At 28.0% G+C, this 19875-nt stretch overlaps 1 protein-coding gene across 2 annotated transcripts in view; it reads right to left on the bottom strand.

Annotated features, from left to right (window-relative positions):
• Positions 1-2092: 2092 nt before the first annotated feature.
• LOC117178153 (angiotensin-converting enzyme-like) overlaps positions 2093-19875 on the bottom strand; it is a 33583-nt gene continuing 15800 nt past the window's right edge. Inside the window, exons 2-8 of one of the 2 annotated variants that reach the window (XM_033369420.1) lie at positions 16066-16459; positions 13482-13800; positions 13187-13411; positions 9604-10129; positions 2664-2918; positions 2403-2578; positions 2093-2293 (exon numbers count right to left, since the gene is read on the bottom strand). In XM_033369420.1, the coding sequence (XP_033225311.1) occupies positions 2262-2293; positions 2403-2578; positions 2664-2918; positions 9604-10129; positions 13187-13411; positions 13482-13800; positions 16066-16459 (1927 nt within the window). In that variant the 3' untranslated portion in view covers positions 2093-2261. The remainder of the gene's footprint in view (positions 2294-2402; positions 2579-2663; positions 2919-9603; positions 10130-13186; positions 13412-13481; positions 13801-16065; positions 16460-19875) is intronic. The other variant, XM_033369421.1, reaches the window with a different exon arrangement.

The following is a 19875-nucleotide window of genomic DNA, read 5'->3' as shown; positions in this document are numbered from 1 at the left end:
AAACATTATAATTTTCAATCCGAAACAATAAATTGTTAACAAAGTAATTCAACTTTCAACTAGACAGTTGAATCTTCATACCAATAATGATGAATTCTCAAACAATAAAATAAATTCTCAAAGAAACTTGTAATATTTAATATTTTAACAATGAAAATTAGAAAGAGTCGAAATGAATCAAAAAATACGAATTTTCAACAAAATATTTGAATTTTCAACAAAATATTTAAATTTTCAACCAAAAGAAATGAATTCTGTCTCCAAAATATAATGGTAGACTTTTCAATTTAAAAAACTTAACTTTAAAGAAAAAATACGAATTTTCTACAGAGCAAGATTTAAATTTTAAATAAAAAAGAGTTAAATTAAACAAAAACAAAACGAAACTTCAACAAAATAGCTGAATTCTCAACAGTAACAGATTAATTTTTAACCAAACCGTTTCATTTTTAAATAAAAAGACGACATTTCTATCAAGAGATGAATTTTCCAACCAAAATTCGAATTTTAAATAAACGAGTTGAATTGTCTATCCAACAAAGATGTTCTATTCTAAGAAAAAAATGTCAACCACATAGTTGAATTTTAAAGTGAGAAATACAAATTTCATATACCCTAAATTATTAGTTTTAAAAGATAATACAAATTTTAACCACAAGTAATGAATTCTCAACTAAAAATATAATATTAGAATTTTCAATTTAATAGAATTATCTTTCTACAACAAATATTAGAATTTTTTTAACTGGGTTCTATTATTAATTCTGTTTTTGCATTTAAACGATAAAACGAGAAAAAGGGATAAAGGAGAAGTTGCCTGAGAACAGGAAAAGAAATGAAAAATTCGTTAAGAAATAGAAAAATTGGAAATTGGCGAAAGAGTATGAAATCTGAAAAATACAATATAAATAGAAAAGTACAGAAATGCTCATTTTCCGATGTTCTGTTAAAACCTCCCTAACATCTTGTCATGGTCTCAAGGAATCTGTATCATCATCAGAAAATAATAGAAATTATTAACGTGTTTTCAGACTAGGTGGAGCTATAAATTAAACATTTTTAAATTTAATTTTTTCGGAAAAAAAGATCTTCTCCTTCGCTCCGCTGGAATCGAACCACAGAATTTCCGATTGCCGGTCGGGTGCTTTTCTCTTAAGCTAAAAGAGCGATCTTACTAATAGCTTAAGGGAAAAGCACAATAAAATAAATGTGTAATTAGTCTTGCTTTTTTTTAAGGAACTGTATTATCATCAGAGGATAAGAGAAATTATTCATCTATTTTTAGACTAGATAGAGCTATGAATTAAATCTGATTAAAATTATATTTTTTCTGATTTAGATATTCGCTCTGCTGGGAATCGAGTCATAGGACTTCCGATTGCCGTTTTGGTGCTTTTCCCTTAAGCTACTAGAGAGATCTTTCTAGTAGCTGAAGGGAAAAGCTCTATAAATCAAATGTGTAATTAGTTTTGCATTTTTTCTTAAGGAATCTGTATTATCATCAGAGAATAACATAAATTAATAACTTCAAGTTTTTGAAACAGACTCATAGAAACAGAGTTTCGGTTAGACTGGTTAATTAGATAGAATATTATCTCTAAAATAATATTCTATAAATTAATAACGTCTTTTCAGACTAGATGAGAAACGGTATTATCATTAGATAATAACAGAAATTATTAATGTTTTTCCTGACTAGATAGAGCTATGAATTAAACATTTTTTTAAATTATTTTTCTGATAAAAGATCTTCTCACTGTCTTCACTAGAAATAGAACCACAGAGCTTCCGGTTGCCGGTCGGGTGCTTTTCCCTTAAGCTACTACAGAGATCTCTCAAGTAGCTTATTATTTGATAATAATACAGATGCCTTTAAGGAAAAAAGCAAGACTGAATGCAAATTTGTTTGAAATCCTTATCTTTTTTTAATAATGTTATTGCTTTATAAGAGAAAAGGTTAGTAACGTGAAATTGGTTCGACAATGATGAGAATTATTTCTCTGTTAAACAATGCTAACCTGTATTAAAATTATACTTAAATATACTATAAATAAAATTGTATGATCAAATTCAGAAATAAAATTCATAATCATAATGTCATTTTTTATTTAAAACACATGATATTGTATTAATACAGAAAATGGGATGTGATCCTGAGATGAATTAAAATGATATAATGAATAGATTACTCGATTTGATCGCTGCATACTCGGTCATCAAAAATAAATTTGAAATACTCAAATCAAAAAAATATCACAGTGTTAGACAAGTTCTCCTCTAGTTTGTACGCAACCTAAAATCAATAAAAAAAAGTCATTTGCAATCTAGAACGGTATTTTTCTAGAAAAATGAGTGATATAAAGTATTTAGGATATATTTAATTCAATCATCCTTTTACATACGTTTGCTTGTATTTTTCCATCCAATGTATTCATTCGTTTTTTGATTTTCAGCAGTCAACCAATCCAAAAGAGGCTTGAAATAGTCCAAAAGACCAGAGCTGCACATTTTCCGTTGTCCGGTTAAAACCTCCATAGCATCTTGCCATGGTTTAGAGGATCCCAATTTCAGCATTGATCTAAAATAGAATTTTGTTTATAATTTTTTTTAATACTAATAATTTCTAGAAAGAAGTAAATATAAATTAGGAATTTGATACTAACTTCATGAGATTTCCTGCCTTTTTGCTGTCAGTTATGTCACACTCGTGAAGGGGTTTAGTGTTTGGATCTTCTGGGTTATATTCTCCAGCTTCAATACACAACGATCTATGAAATTGAAACTGGACAACAAAACTAACATAATATCTCAAGTATTCTACATCTGAAATTATGTGATATTTCGATGCTGCATCGAAATCTTCCTCTGTTCTATCGATTGGAGGCTCTATTCCTTGAAATTCTTCTGCCAATTTCCACCTGAAAATTCGTTTCAATTTAGCACCTTTTTATCCATTAAAAATTAAAAAGTTTCCAATAGCACATTTACCAGTTTAACCCGGAAATATAAAATTAAAAATATAAAATTTCTATCAAAAAATATACATTTTTAACCGCAAAAATCGAATTTGCAATAAAGGAAATAAGTTTTCAAAGTATGAAGTCGAATGTTTTAAAAAGCATTTTACTTTTCAAGCAGAGAAATTAAATTTTCAACATTCAAGCAAACTAGACGAATTTTTAATTGAATTGATGAATTGCCAACATAAAAATTTGAGTATTTAAACGAAAAAGACGGATTATCAACAAAACAATTAAATTTGTAGTCCCAAAACAAGAATCTTCAATCAAAATAAATTAATTTTCTATTCAACGAGACGAATTTTCAACAAAATACATAAATGTTCAACAAAAAACATCAATTTTCCACAAAATACATCAATTTTCAACAAAATATATGAATTTTCAACAAACTACATTAATTTTCTACAAAACACATGCATTTCCAACAAAATAGTTTGATTTTCAACTAAAACAGATCAGTTTTTGACAAAAAGTGTAATTGTTTAATTTTCTATTAAAAAAATCATTTTTCACCAAAATAAACTATTTTTGAATAATAGATTTAAATTTTTAACCTAAAAGATGAATTTTAAACACAATGATAAATTTTTTCGAAGTAGTTCAACTTCCAACCAATTAGTTGAAATTCCAACCAAAAAAGATAAATTCTCAACAAAAAATGTAAAAGTTAATATTTCAGTCAAAAATATTTGAAACTTGAATCAAGGCTAGTTGAATGTAATCAAATAGGATATACTTTTAACAAAAAGTTTAAATCCTGAACCAAACCATATTAATTATCAAGAAAATAATTAAAATTTAAAACGAAAAGAATAATTTTCTACCAAAAGATATGAATTTTCAACCAAAAATATTAATTTTGCACCAAAGTGGCCAATTTTCAACAAAATACATAAATTTTCAACCAAATAGTTTAATTTTTAAATTAAAAGGATCAATTTTCCACAATAAATTTAATAGTTTAAATTTCTGTTGAAAAAATTAATTTTTAAACAAAAGAAACAAATTTTTAACAATATGTTTAGATTTTTAACCAAAAATATGAATCATCAACCGAAAAAGATGAGCTCTCAACGAAAAAGTTTATTTTCACCTAAGAAAACTCAATTTTCAACCTACAAAGATTCACACCAGAAGACAAATTACAAACAGTAGAGTTGAATTTACAACCAAGAGAAGTTTTTAAGCCAAAATGTTGAATTTTCGACTAAAATAATTGATTTTTCAACAGAATAAATAAATTTTCAACTAGAAAAGATAGATTTTCAACAAAAGATGAAATGCTTAAATTTTCAGTGAAATAAATAAAATTTTTTAAATTAAAATAAATTTTTGCCACAATAGTTTAACTTCAACAAGTCGTTAAATGTCAGATTTATTATTTCATTCAAAAATGTTTTCAAGTTAACATAAAAAAAAAGTTAATCAAACAGGACAAGTTTTGAACAAAATATTTGAATCGCCAGGCAAATCAGATTTATTATCAATCAAACAATTGCATTTCCTACCAAAAATGATTAAATTTTTACCAAAAGTTTGAGCAAAAGTTTAAGCAAAAGTTGAGTTTTTAACCAATAAAGATAAATTCTCGATCAAAAATGGGATAGTTAAGATTTGAACAAAAACAGTATTTAATTTTTTATTAGAAACAGTTGGATTCAATAAAAAATACGGGTTTTCAACTAAAAAAGATTTGTCAGTTTAGAAATAAAACAAATTTTAAGTAAATTGTGGAATTTTTTATCCAAATAAGCGATTTTTCTATAAATTAGTTAAATTGTTAAACCGAAAAAATAAATGTTCAATATTTTTTTACTGATAATAAGACTATTTGCTAATTTCTCCATGAAATTTGTTTATAACAAATAAATGGACTAATGAGCAAATTTTTTGTGTTCTACGAGTTCCTAAACATTCATTTAAGACAATATAATGTTTAACTAATCAGTTATTAAAGCGTAAAAAACTTATATGTAAAAAATCTGCCTGCTTTGCGGGCACATTCTCATAGCGCGCTCCGCGCACGGCTCGCTAGTTTCAGCGCGGCTATGGCGTGCGACTGTTCATTCTCGCACTTCGCAGCTCGATAATATATTTATCTCGCGCTCCGCGCTCGGTCTTTTCATTACCCTCCACATTTTTTCAAAGACCACAATGCGAAATTTTCTACATTGTATGTTAAAAACTATTATATAAAATTCCTATTAGAATTTCTTTTTGTGTGTACCTTGGTTTGGCACTGCTTATTCAGATATTGCAAAATAATGTTCACATTTTATTTTTCCTGATCCTAATAGGACCCTATTGTGGTTGTTTAATCCTTTTTCCAGTATATATATAATTATATCAAATACTGTAATTTAAACCCCTCATAAACTACAATCATAAAGTGAAGCTGGAGTTTTTTTTTTTAATTTGACATTAAAGAAGGTTCTCAAAGCAACTACGGCCTTGACGATTACATTGTCATTGCCATGATCGCGCTTCGCGCTCTACTGTTAGATTATACAGGCTCTAATTTTTAAAAATGTGGGCTTATCGAAAAATTGGGCTAAAATAGTTTTTAAATATATTTTGTATCTAGCGAAAATTTTTGGCTCTATGAAAAAAATAATGTTTTCTATTTTTTGAAGATTTTCAAATTTTTGAAAAGTATATAACTTTTCTAATTTTTATCAAAATTAAAATTTTTATTTGGATCATTTGCAGGTCTTTTACCCATCTATAAGAAACTTCGAAAAAAGTTTATAAAATGTCAACAACAAAAATGTCAAAATTTTGAAAATGCACTCAATTTTTTAATTTTAGTTCGAAATATCTGATTAACGAACCTAGCCTTTATTTTGAGGACCTTCATAAGTGTATCAAATGCGGACTCGATTGGACAAATTCTTCAAAAGTTAGCGTGGCTACAACATTCAGGTAACCGTACATACAGACAGACGTATAGACAGATATCGACAAAATTTTATGATTTTCGGATTCTGTACGCGCGGAAACGTAAAGATCCGTTAAAAACCAGAGATCGAAAATTTGGACGATTACATTACACTAACGTTTTTAATTTTCATCCAAATTAAAAAAGGCATTTGGATAATTCGCAAGTATTTTGTCAAGTATCGGAGACATTGACAACATTTTCTGAAACTTGAAAAAAAAATGATCTAAAATGTTGAAAAAGCTTTAATTTTTTTAATTGTTTGCTGATGGAAAAATTCAGCTAGAAAAGTTTGAAATGTATTTGGTATCTAGTGAAAGTTTTGAATACAATTTTTGGATTTATGAAAAAAATAATTTGTTCTATTTTTTGAAAATTTTCAAATTTTCGAAAAGTATATAACTGTTCCAATTTTCCTGAAAATTAAACATTTTATATGAATAATTTGCAAGTCTTTGTCTTATCTATGAGAAACTGTAACAAAATTGTTATAAGTTAAAAAAAAATTGAAAATTTTGAAAATGCTATAATTTTGTTAATTTTGGGCTAATAGAAAAATTCGGGTAGAATAGTTTTGAAATATATTTGATATCTGATGAAAATTTTGAATGAGATTTTTGGATCTGACACATCGTTCAATAAGTCCCGCGACTAACCCAGAGATGGTGCTAGCAGTACCATACTAGCCACGTTTTCCTAGAGTGCGAACCTTCACATGAAACGTGTAAAAATTTCACGTCGATTGGACCACAAACAGCAGAGTTATCGAGGTTAGAGTAAAGTCACTTTGTAATTTGTTTGAAAAATGGAACAAAGCGAGTTTCGCGTGTTGATTAAACATTGTTTTTTAAAGGGTAAAAGCACCGTAGAAGCCCAGCAGTGGCTTGAAAAACGTTACCCGGACTCCTCTCCATCCAAATCAACGATTTGTCGTTGGTATTCTGAGTTTAAACGTGGTCGTACGTACACGAACGATGCGGAACTTTCAGGTAGGCCATTGGAGGCCGTTACAACGGAAAATGTGAGTGAAGTTTTAAAAATCGTAATGCAAAATCGCAAAGTAAAGGTCCATGAGATTGTAGAAATGACACAGATATCATCTGGAAGCGTATTTACAATCCTTCATGAAAAATTGAGCATGAAAAAGGTTTTTTCCAAGTGGATGCCGCGATTGCTTTCAATGGAACAAAAAAAGCAACGTATCGACGATTCAGAGAACTGTTTATCGCCATTTACTCGCAATAAAAAGGATTTCCTGCGTCGATACGTGACCACGGATGAAACATGGATACATCATTTCACTCCGGAGTCGAAGCGGCAATAATCTGAGTGGCGCAAGGCTGGCGAAAGCCGCCCAAAGCGTCCAAAAACGCAGAAGTCTGCTGGCAAAGTTGATACACATGGCGTCATTTTCATTGACTACCTGGAAAAAGGTAAATCGATCAATAGTAATTATTATATTGACTTGTTGGTACGTTAGAAGGAGGAGATCGCAGCAAAACGACCCCACATGAAGAAGAAAAAAATCCTTTTTCACCAAGACAATGCACCATGCCACAAGTCCATGAAAACAATGGCAAAAATCAACGAGTTGGGCTTTGATTTGCTTCCCCACCCCTCGTATTCGCCAGATAGCGACTACTAACTCTTTGCTGATCACAAAAAAATGCTCGAGGGAAAAAAATTTGGCTCGAATGAGGACGTCATTGCCGAAACTGAAGACTATTTTGAAGCAAAGGATAAATCTTTCTATAAACATGGTATAGAGATGTTGGAAAGGCGTTGGAAAGATTGTATCACTCTAAAAGGAGATTATGTTGATGAATAAAAATGATTTTTGAAAAAAATGTTGTTTTCCTTGTTAGTCTCGGGACTTATTGAACGATGTGTTATGAAGCAAAAAAATTTTTTCTATTTTTTGAAAATTTTCAAATTTCTAAAAATATATAACTTTTCTAATTTTCATAAAAATAAAAAATGTTATATAGATAATTTGCAAGACTTTTACACATCTATAAGAAACTTTGACAAAAATTTATCAAATTTCAAACCAAAAATTTTCAAATTTTGAAAATGCTCTCAATTTTTTAATTTTGGTTCGAAATATCTGATTACCGAACTTAGCCTTTATTTTGGGGACCTTCAGAATTGTATCAAATGCGGACTTGATTGGACAAATCCTTCAAAAGTTAGCGTGGCTACAACATTCAGTTAACCATGCATACAGACATACAGAATGACAGACACCAATGAAATTTTATGATTTTCGGATTCTGTGAATGCCGAAACGTAAAGATTCGTTAAAAACCAGAGATTGAAAATTTGGACGATTAAATTACATTCTCAGGAATGAGAATGTAAAAATTTCAGTTTTTCCATACTTTGAGTGAAAAAATGTAGGCACCATGCGGGCTTAGTGCCGACATATTGTTATCTGGGGAACGTTATTGCAGTTAATTGCCTTTTTCATAGATTTTAATTCTTTAGAACTGATCTTTTTTTAATATCAATTTCAATACTACATCACTTTCTTTAGATTCCGAAAATTTATTAAAACGGACATCCTGGTCTTTGCAGGCTTTACTACAGCACCCAAAAACAGAACAAAATGCTTTGCTTTTCGTCTTCTAAGAATTGAATTTTATTCCTCTAGCATCTATTTCTGAATTGAAGCGCGTTTTCTTTTATGGCTCCTTCTTAATCACTGCTATTTTAATTATTCCGTTTCATTACTTCCCATATAATTATCATGTGGTATTTGAAACCGACCCACTTCGACTAGTGAGTTTTTTAAACTCCAGATGACGTATTGTAATTCTGCGGTTCCCATTTCATTTCCAGAAATCAATTGTTCTTTTATTTGTTCTTCATAAAGTTATGTACAGAACAAATGAAGAAGTTGAAATGAAGAACTTTTAAAAACACAAGGCATAAAACCGCTCGATTTCACAACAAGAAAGCCACATCTACTCGTATATTTAGGATTTGTCAACTGTGAGAGAGTCGCTGCACTTCAGTTTGGTGTGGCGTCCGCTCCAAATTTGGAGCACTGGTTACCCCCAACTTTTGCAGATCAGCCGTTTCGAAATGTGGGTGCTACATTTTCCTAAGCTGCGCAAGCGCGGAATAGTACCTCAATCGCCGCATGTGCAAAACGGCTCGACTATACTGTTGATCAAACGGTTCGGGTTGTTCAGGGTAATAGTTCTCCCAAGTCAGTGGGGCCGTTCTACTAAAGAACTGTTCACAGTATGATTAGTGTATGCTTGGAATCAATGCGAATTGAGGCATCAAATTCAAAATATAGTTACTACTTTTTTGTTTTGCAATTCAGCGATTGAATGCAATAACAGCCTACTTTCACTTTCAGAAGTCGCTTGTTTTTCTTTTGTTTTTCATGAACTCTTGCGTCAAACAATTGTAAAACAAGTGACTTCTAAAAATGGAAATAGCCTCATATTGCATCTAACGCAACCGCTCAATTGAAAAAGAAGAAACTATTTAGGATTTGCCCCAACAATTTGCATTCGTTTTGCATTTTCTTTTTCAATAGAAAGCATTGCACACTAGGTGACAAATCCCAAATGTAGTAACCGCTTTCTTCTTCTGTAGAGCAGAGATTTAATGTAATGAATATCATACCAGTAACAGTTATACTGATCAGGAGTGACTTCACCCCTAAAGATGTCCCATCTCCACAAGTCCATGATGTAAGCAAATGGAAGAAAGACAACCTTCTCCAGTCCTTTCAGATACAAATGGTTCAAAGAAGCTTCATCATCAGTAGTATAGTTTTCCAAAAGTTTTATTTTCTGTAGATGAGCTGGTGTCGAGACGCTAAGAGACATCACATCTCCAACAGCTTCATGGAATCCTGGATTGGCACCTTCTTTATAGACCGTAGGCTGATCTTTGTATTGCAAAAAGTACTGAATATGACCCATTTCATGATGTGCAGTCTCAAGAGAGTCAGCATTATTTACAGTACACTGTTTGATCCTGAAATCTTGACCATCAAAAAAGTCCCAAGCACTCGCATGGCACACTATTTCCCGATCTGTTGGCTTTTCCAAAATTGAATTCTTCCAGAAGAGTTCAGGCATTGCACTCATGTTCATGGATACAAAACAGGACTCTGCTAGTTGGAATATTTTCGTAGGATTGTAGCCTGCAAAAGTAAAGAACTTTTTATTATAGAACTACTGGAAAAAATAATAGTTTCTTCTTTTAATTAATCAAATTAAAATATATGCTTCAATATCAAGTTCTACGTGTCGAAATGAAAAGAAGAAACCAAATAAAAAGGTGCTAACTCGAGGAGACAAAGTGAAAAAGTGGTAACTAAGGTGTGTCCTAAAATCTGTAGCACTTTTTCATTTAGCATCCACAATTTAGCATCTTTTTATTTTGTTTAAAAAATTTTTAAATGCACTTTTAATGTACGTATATTTAAATAATGTACATAATTTTTGCAATTTCGCAAAAACTTTCTTCTTAAGATTATCTTTTTAGTTATATATTTTATTATTTTATTGAAAATTTTATAATTTTCTTAAAAATATATCCCTTTTGGTTGCAAATTCAACGGTTTTGTTAAGAATTAACATTAACCTTTATAAATAATGCATCGTTCTGGGAAAAATGCAACTGTTTTGTTAAAAATTCAACTATTTCCTAGAAGATTTACTTTTTTTATAATTCCCCTTTCTGTGTTGAAAAGTCAATTGAAATCGTTTTCGTAGAAAATTCAACTCTTTTTTTTTAAATTTTTTTTGTTTTATTTTAAAAATTCACCAGTGTTAGCAGAAATTTCATTTTTCTTGGAAAAAAATTAAACTGTTTGGTCGAAAATTTAACAATCTTGTTAAAAAGTCGTAATTTTTGGTTAAAATCTATTTTAAAAGAAATTGCATCTATCTTGAATAAAAATGCAACTGTTCGGTTGATAATGCAGCCTCTTTTTTAAAAGTTTTTTTTTTATTTTAAAATTCACTTATTTAGCAGAAATTACATCTTTCTTTGATAAAAATGCAAACTGATTGGTTAAAGATTCAGCAATTTTATTGAAGAGTCATACTTTTTGGTTAAAAATTCTCTGTTTTGTTCAAAATGTAACTATTTGATGAAAAATTTATTTTTGTTTAAATTTAATATTTGATTGTTGAAAAGGGAACTGAAATAATTTTCTGGATGAAAATTCAAATTTAAGGAAAAAGTTGTGTCACTTAAAAATTCATCGGTATTAAGAGAAATTTGACATTTCTTGAAACAAATGCAACACTTTGGTTGAAAATTTAACTATTTAGTAGAAAATTCAGTTTTTGTTTGGAATTTATATTTATTTGTTAAAAAATAAACTAAAACTTTTTTGGATGAAAGTTTAATTAAAAAAAAATAGTCGTAAAAATTCACCTGTTTTAGTATAAATTTCACCTGTCTTGGATTAAAATGCAACTATTTGATAGAGAATTCAACTATTTTGTTGAAAATTTATCATTTTTGGTTGAAAAAATTCGTCTATTTGGAATGAAAATTCAACTTTTTTGTAGAAACTTATTTTTTGTTTGAAAATTCAGATTTGATAGTGGAAATTCTATTGTCAGCTTTTTAACCGAAAATTAAACTATTTGTTTCGTAATAAAAATGTATGTGCTTTAATAGAAATTTCATATTTTTTCGATACAAATGTAACTGTGGGGTAGAAAATTTAACCATTTTGTAGAAAATTAACTTTTTGTTTTCAATTTATATTTATGTGTTAAAAAATAAACAAAAATTCGTTCTAGATGAAAGTATAATTTTACAAAATAGTCATAAAAATTCATCTGTTTTAGTACAAATTTCACCTTTCTTGGATTAAAATGTAACTATTTGATAGAAATTTCAACTATTTTGTTGAAAATTCATCATTTTTGGTTGAAAAAAATTGTCTTTTTGGAATAAAAATTCAACTTTTTTTCGTAGAAACTTATTTTTTTGTTTAAAAATTCAGATTTGATAGTGAAAATTCAACTGAAATATTTTTTACTAAAAAATCCAACTATTATTACAATTTTTTTCGAAATAAAAATTCATGCTTTTTAAGAGAAATTTCATATTTTTTCGATAAAAATCTAACTATTTGGTAGGGGATTCAACTTTTTTGAAGTCCTATTTTTTGGTTAAACATTCGAATTTTTCGATTAAAAATTAAATTTTTTTGTACAAACTTATTTCTTGTTTAAAAATTAATATTTTGATCATGAAAAATCAACTAAAATATTTTTTAACCAGAATTCAACTATTTTTTTGAAAGTTGATCTTTTTTATTCAAAACTTTCTGGTTAAAAGTTCTTCTTCTTTGTTTGAGTATTCAAATATTTTGTTTGAAACAACTGGCTGAATCACTTTGTTAAGAAATTATTTTATTGTTGAAGATCTATATTTTTAGTTTCATATTCATCAATTTATTTAAAAGTTTAACTGTTTTTTTTTAAAATAATCTTTTTTAATTGAAAATTCAACTACTTGTGTACAAGTTAAACTACATTATTAAACATTTATTCTTTCAAATGAAGGTTTATGTCTTTGGTTGCAAATGTACCTGTTAAGTCAAAAAGCCATTTTTTGTTTTTAAATTAATTTTTCAACTAAAAATGTTACATTTTTTTGTTTAAAATAAATTAATCAATTTAAAATTTTGAACGTACCAAAAAAAACTAATCCGCATTAAAGCTCGGAGCCCTTAAAGTTACCACCAATTTGACAGCGACAAAGTTTTTCTAAGGAATTTAATTATTTAGCATTCGCATTGCTACATCCTTACATAAAAATTAAGAGTTAGCTTCTCAAGATTGAAATGAAAATAAAGAAATAAAAAAAACTATGTATACCTTTTCATACAAATTAAGATAAAGCTATAAGTATATTATTATAAAATGTTATTAACGTATTTATTAAAGCATTTCTTTACTTATTTATGAAAAAATTAAACTTTGCTCTCGACTCGATTCCTCTAAACCAGATAAAGCTAGCATGACGCGCCCTGCTAGGTTGTCTTTCCCAGGCGCATTAAAATTGCATTTTTTTAATAAATACAAAATAGAAAACATTTTTTTTTAATCGCGTTGCTATAAAAAAATATTCAGAATACGTATGCACAAAAATTAGACCTAAATATGCAACATTTCGGTCATGAAACCTGTCACTGGAAAACCGAATTCAAATAAAGCCCCTTAAGCTATACCTTGTGCAACCATAGCTTCTGTAGGATTCGGCAAGTTTTTTCCAGGGAACGGAAGAGTGAAATCAGCAACGTTATCCCAACTTTGAGCCCACATGTTACCAAGTAAATGAGCTGGAATTGGTCCATCTTTAGAGACAACATCATCTCCATACTTTTTCCTCAGTTGAGCTCTCACGTAGGCATGGATTTGTAAATAGAGAGGTTTAAGTTCCTGCCATAGAGATTCTTCAACAGAATTTTTAATCGGTTTATCAGAAAATTCAATAATCTATGAAGAATTTTTTGTTTCACTCACCAATTTGTTCCTGAAAGTCTTCAGCTTCGTATTGATGCAACCAAGCTTCAGATTTGTCGCCATAGTCATTCAACTTCGCAGCCAGGTTACCCAGTTCAACATATCTGGGGAAGAAGGGTTTCATTTTTTCTCCAACATTTTTACGCCATTCGATCCAGATGTGTTTCAGAAGTTCAGGATCTCTACTTTTTGCAACTAACTCTGTAATTTGTGGTTCTAGAGATAAGTCGCACTTTTTCGGATTGTTCAACTCGCAGATTTTTGCGGTGGAGTAAATCTTGGACATCTGGCTGGTGATGTTTGCGTACTCTTCAAAAAGCTAAAATTAGAAGGATTATTTTAATTTCGGAGACAGAATTGTAACCAATGTGGGTTAACTGAAAAACTTTATTTTTGAAATCTGAATTCACCCAGATTTTTCCTGACCAATTTTTCATTTTTTCTGACCATTTGTTTTCAAAAACCAAATTTTTAATCTGATAATATTTTCAACACAGAATCTTTTATAAACGGAATAAAGTAATTTTAAATTGAATTTTCAAAATTTTAATCTATTTATTTCAACAAAAAAATAATAATTTTTATATCATAAAAGATAAATTTTCATTTTCACATTTTCCTTTTCTCTTTTTTATTTAAAAGAATAAATAAATTTCTTCTCTTTTTTTTAGGAAAAAATTGTTATCTTATTTTCAATTTTAATAGGAACATTTTATGGTGGTTGCTCAATTTTGGTCGTTGAATTCTTCGTCTAATTTTCATCAATTCTGGACATTAATTTGATTATTAGGTATTAAATATGATTTTAAATTTGATTTTAATCTCATTTAAATTTCTTTAATTTTGAATTTTCAATCTAAAAGGATGAATTTTCAATAAAGCAGTTAAATGTTCGATCAAAAATAATTAACTTCTAACCAAAATGTTTAATTTTTAACAAAATAATAAATGCTTTTTTCTTAATAATAAAACTAATAACCAAAATTCTAGAGTTTTCAACAAAAAAAATTAAATTTTCAAACCCAAATAACGAATTTTTCACAAAACCGTTCAACTTTCGACCAAGAATGATGACTTTATAACAAAATGGTTCAATTTTCAACGGAATAATTAAATTTTTAACAAAACACTTAAATTTTTAATCAAGTTGTTGAATTTTCTCCCCGTAAAGATAAATTTTAGACAAAAGGGACGAAATTTCAAACAAAAAAAGATTAAACTTCAACCAAAACAGTTAATTTTGCAACAAAATAATTGGATTTTTTAGAAGACAGTTGAATTTAAAAAACCTCAATTTTTTAAAAAAATACTCTGAATACTCTGATCTAATTGTTTATTTTTCAACCAAATAATTGGAATTTTTATAAGACGAAAAAAATGTATTTTCAATCCAAAGGGACAAATGTTCGGTCCAAATTGGCCAATGTTCAACAAACCAGTTGAATTTTCGACAAAAAAAAATTTTGTAACAAAACACTTGAATTTGCAACAAAATATTTAAACTGAATTGAATTAAGAATTGAAAAATTCAATTTTCTGTAAAAAAATTAATTTAAAAAAATCAACAACATTTTTTAATTCTCGACCAGAGAAATAAATTTTCAACTAAACTGATAAAGCAGCTCCTAAACAAATTATTTATAAATAAAATTAGTTTAACTTTTAATAAAAAAGAAGTTTCAACAACAAAAATTATTCTTCTACGAAACAGATAAATTTTCAACCTAAAAGAAGAATTTTCAATAAAATAGATGAATTTTTTATGAAACTGATCAACCTACAATGCTTAAGCAAAAGGAAAAATTTCATTTAAACAGTTGGATTATTAATCCTAAAAATATGAATTTTCAGCAAAAATGTTCATTTTCTATTTGCGAAAATCAAGTTCCAACCAAAAATGGCATGATTAAATTTTTGGTTAAAAAATTAATTTTGCTTAAAAAAACTTTTTTTCAACAAATGAGATGAATTTTCGACTAATATGATGAATCATCAAAAACAAAAAATAATTTTTTTTACAAATTAGTTCAATCTTTAACCAAGTACTTAAAATTTTAATAAGAAAATATGAACTCTCGACGAAGAATGTAATAGTAGATATTACAAACAAAAATATTTCTAATTCAATTAAAAAACAAATTCAACCAAAAAATATTAATAAAAAAAAGAGTTTAATTTTCCACACCAAAGTATGTTTTTTCAACAAAGAATTTAATTTTCTACCCAGATAGTTGAATTTTAAACCAAAAAGGATGACTTTTTAACAAAATTGTTGAATTTGCAAATAAATAATTAGATTGAAAATATAATCAGGAGGAATAAGAATTTGAAAATAAGTAAATGGAAATACAAGGCAAGTAAATTGCTGAAAATAAATGATCAGTGACGCGTCAAACTTCATTTTCAAAATTTCCTAAATTTTCCCTGACTAATTGTTAATTTACCCTGGCCATTAATATTCAAAGACCAGAATTTTAATCTTGCAACATATATTAATATAGAATTTTTTTTAACGGAATTAAATAATTTCGAATTCCCTGACGTCTTCCTGATTTTTTTTATTAAAAATTTTTTATAAAGTAACCTCCTCTGGCAAGGCTGCTTCCCCAATGATACTGAATTTGCTAAATTGTCTCTTGGCATCCTCATCCTGCAATTCCTTCCATGGAAAGGCTTTCACTTCTTCCCACAATTTCTTCCTATAAGTTGCAGCCTGACTGGAAATATTAATTTTCTCTGCCAAATTTTCATCGGTCAAATTGCTGTCATATTTCCATGATGCTAATACTTCTTTGTTACTCCATTCACCATAATCTTTATTTATTTTTGCCAGAAGTTCCTTGGCAGTTTCCAAAAGGACTTTAGGATCATTTTCAGTAGTAAGAACTTCTTCAGTTGTGGCAATTTCTTCAGTTGGGCCTCCAATTTCCTGAGGAAATCCTACTGAGGCAGTTACCACAATTGCCACTATTATTAAGCTATAAGCAGAAAAAAATAATTTTATATTAAAAATACATGATATATTTAGTTTTTATATAAATACGAAGATCCCACCCTTCTTTAACCAAATTTGAATACACCGAACTCTTACTTATTCCAAAGGACGAGTAGACGCAAATATTCGGATATTTCAAGTCCGCAGGGGCCCCCACCTCTACCGCGAGTCGTAAGGTAATTTTGGCTCTTCGGGCCTCTTTTTAGTTGGTCATCCACTGACGCGGGCGAGGCTGTACAGGGACAGTGGTGGGAGGTAAAGGAGCTTCGCCACTTTTAATATCAGAATTCAGAGCATAGGGGACTTGAAGTAAGAAAGCCTTTGAATCAGTAAGCCTTACAATAAGCGAGATTTCACTGTATTTAATATGAAACGCTATAAGTACCAAAACTTTTACTTCAAAATATATTTAATTTTTAACAAAATAGTTCAATTTTCAGCCAAAAAAGATTTTCTACCAAAAGATATTATATTTCAACTTGCTGAGATAAATTTTTAGAGAAATGGTCGCATTTTCAATTACAAAAAAAAAATAAACTACAATCAAAAAACCCGTTGAATTTTCAACTAAATAGTTAAATTTAAAGCCAAAAGTACAACTTTAAACAAAACAGTTGATTTCAATCCAGAAGGAATAATTTGTAACTAAAAGAAATAAAACTAGCCTAAAAAAAAACTACATGATTTTTCAACCAAATAGTTAAATTTTTCACTTATAAACGATACATTTTCAACGAAAAATATAAAATGTTTAAATTTTCAGAAAAATTTAATTTTTTACTAATAAAAAAAATAAATATTCTATAAAATAGTTAATTTTTCAACAAAAAAAAGGTGAATGTCTACAAAAAAAAATCAATTTGAAACAAAATAATTTATCATTCCACCAAATAATTACAGTCTCGACCGAAGAGGGGAATATTTTTAAAAAAATATCTTTTAACATATAGGTCAAACTTTTATCTAAAAAAGTTTAATTTCTCATGAAACCATTCAATTTTTCACAGAAAAAATCAATTTTCTACGAATCATATTAAAATTTTCAAACAAATGGTATACCAAGTGGTTTATTTTTTTATCAAATTGTGGAATCTCAAAGCCAAAAGGAAGAATTTTTTACATGACAATTTTATTTTCAAATCGACAATATAATTTTTTAACCAAAAAGGATGACTTTCTAACAAAAAAAATAAATTTAAAAAAAATTCTTTTTAAATAGTTGAAACCTCATCCAAATGTATGAGTTTGAAGCAAAATAATTGTTTTTTCGACCAAAAACAAAACACTTATATTTTCAGAAAAAAAATAATTTTTAACAACATTAAAATTAATATTCAACAAAATATGTCTTTAAATTTTCAACCAAAAAGTTGAATCTTAAATCAGGATGAATTTTTAACAAAGTGTTTCAACTTTCAGATAAATGTAGTTGAATTTTTTAATAAAAATGATAAATTTTTTACCAGATAGTGCAAGTTTTCAAAATTGAAGAATTTTTCAGCTGAATTCTTAAAATTTGAAGAATTTTCCATTTTAAAATCTTCGAAAATGAACTAAATACCTATTTCAAAATAACGTTGGAAATTACATCATTTTTCAACTACTAACTCAAAATTGAACTAAATATCCCTAAAATCATTCAGAATTACATACCAACCTTTAAATAATACTGGGGTCCAAAATTGGCGTGGTCCAAAAATGCATTGCAAATTTTTTTTAATCTAGAGGGTAAGTCATCCCTTTAAAAATGATCCATTTTCAGAGAAAGAAAATGCATCATTTTTTTCGAAATTTAAATATCAACACGTGCCGCTGGGCACTTCAAAATCTCATTTAATTAACATGTGGAAATTTTGGATTATCGCAAAATTGCGACTCCTACTTCAGGGTTTGATCGAAACGAACCAAGTTTTGTGGGGATATTATAGGGATATTTTTGTTAATTTTCAATAATGGCTGTTGTCTTTCTTCATGTAAAAAATTATCAATGGACAATTTGAATATTACCCATGCCTTTTTAAACAATTTTTAATTGTTTACGTAAATTTAACTTATTTAAACAATTATTTATTCCCAAATTTTTTATTAAATAATCGTATTTTCTGAATGAAATGTAATATTTGGTCATTATTTGACGAAGTAATTTCTTTTTAAACATAATATAACTATTTAAACAATTAATTACTGTTTTTTAAATTTCTAAACATTGGGCCAGAGATCTCCACTTTTTGGTCAAATTAGCATCCCATGCTACTTTAAAGTGAATAATTATATAATTTTGAGACATTTCTTCTAATGTTTAATAAATTTCCATATGTTAAAGAAATTTTTATTTTCTCGAGCAGTTTTTTTCCATAACTTTAAAAAATAATGTAAAATTGAATCCATACAATTATTTTTCTGACTGTGTAGTTTATAGAAATAATATATTAAACTCTTTTTAATTGTTTAAAGAAATATAATTTGTTTAAACAAATTTTTAAATATTGTTAAAATCGTATTTTCTGCATTAGATATTATATTAAATGATTTCTAGTAGTAAATTCGGTTAAAAACGTCATGTCATTGTTTAAACAATTTGTATTTATAAGCTATTCATACTCAATTTGAAGGAAATTGAAAAAAAACAATAATAAATTGTATAAAAAATGACAAAGTCTTTAGAAGTATTCAATAGTCCTCAAATTCATTCAATATTATATTTAATTCATGAATTACGATTTTGTAAAATATTGTTGAGAAAAAATAATTGTTTAAACAAATTCAGTTTGTTTAAAAAGTTAAAAAATGGGAAATGTATTTTTCCTAATAAAAAAAATCTTTTTTTATGTTTCATTTCATATTATTTATCAAAAGTTTTTGAAGTAAAACTGCTTAAGCAAATAAAAATTATTTAAACAAATAGAATTTTGTTAAAAGTTAGATTGAATGTATCAAAATTATATAATTCTTCAAGAAAAAGAAGCTTAGGATACCAAGTTGAGAACAAATTTGACATCTCTGTCTCAATTTTTAGATATTTTAAAAATAAACAATAATTAATTGTTCAAATGATCAGATAATGTTTTTTAAAATATTTACTTCTCCAAGAAATGAGTGACTATCACATTTTATTCATAAAGTACGATGGTTTTACATTTTTTAGAAAAAAATTAATGTTTAAATAGGGTACGGTCATTTAAACAATTAATTTTTTTTAAGTCATGGGTGATATTCAAATCGTCCATTAGTAATTTCAAATCAAATTTGGGGCGGTGTGGGTGGTGCGGGGGGGGGGCAATGGGTTAAGAATAAAAGTTGTTAGTATGGTTTTCTTTCGCAGGGTGTCGGAGAATTTTAATTTCAAAATGCCAAAAGACGAATTTTCTTTAGAAAAATTCTTTTTTCGAACTAAAAAGA

The sequence above is a fragment of the Belonocnema kinseyi genome, chromosome 8 (assembly GCF_010883055.1).
Source record: "Belonocnema kinseyi isolate 2016_QV_RU_SX_M_011 chromosome 8, B_treatae_v1, whole genome shotgun sequence".
NCBI classification, from domain to species: domain Eukaryota; kingdom Metazoa; phylum Arthropoda; class Insecta; order Hymenoptera; family Cynipidae; genus Belonocnema; species Belonocnema kinseyi.
Note: the sequence above shows the minus strand (reverse complement) of the source record. Positions and strands in the feature narration are given on the sequence as shown.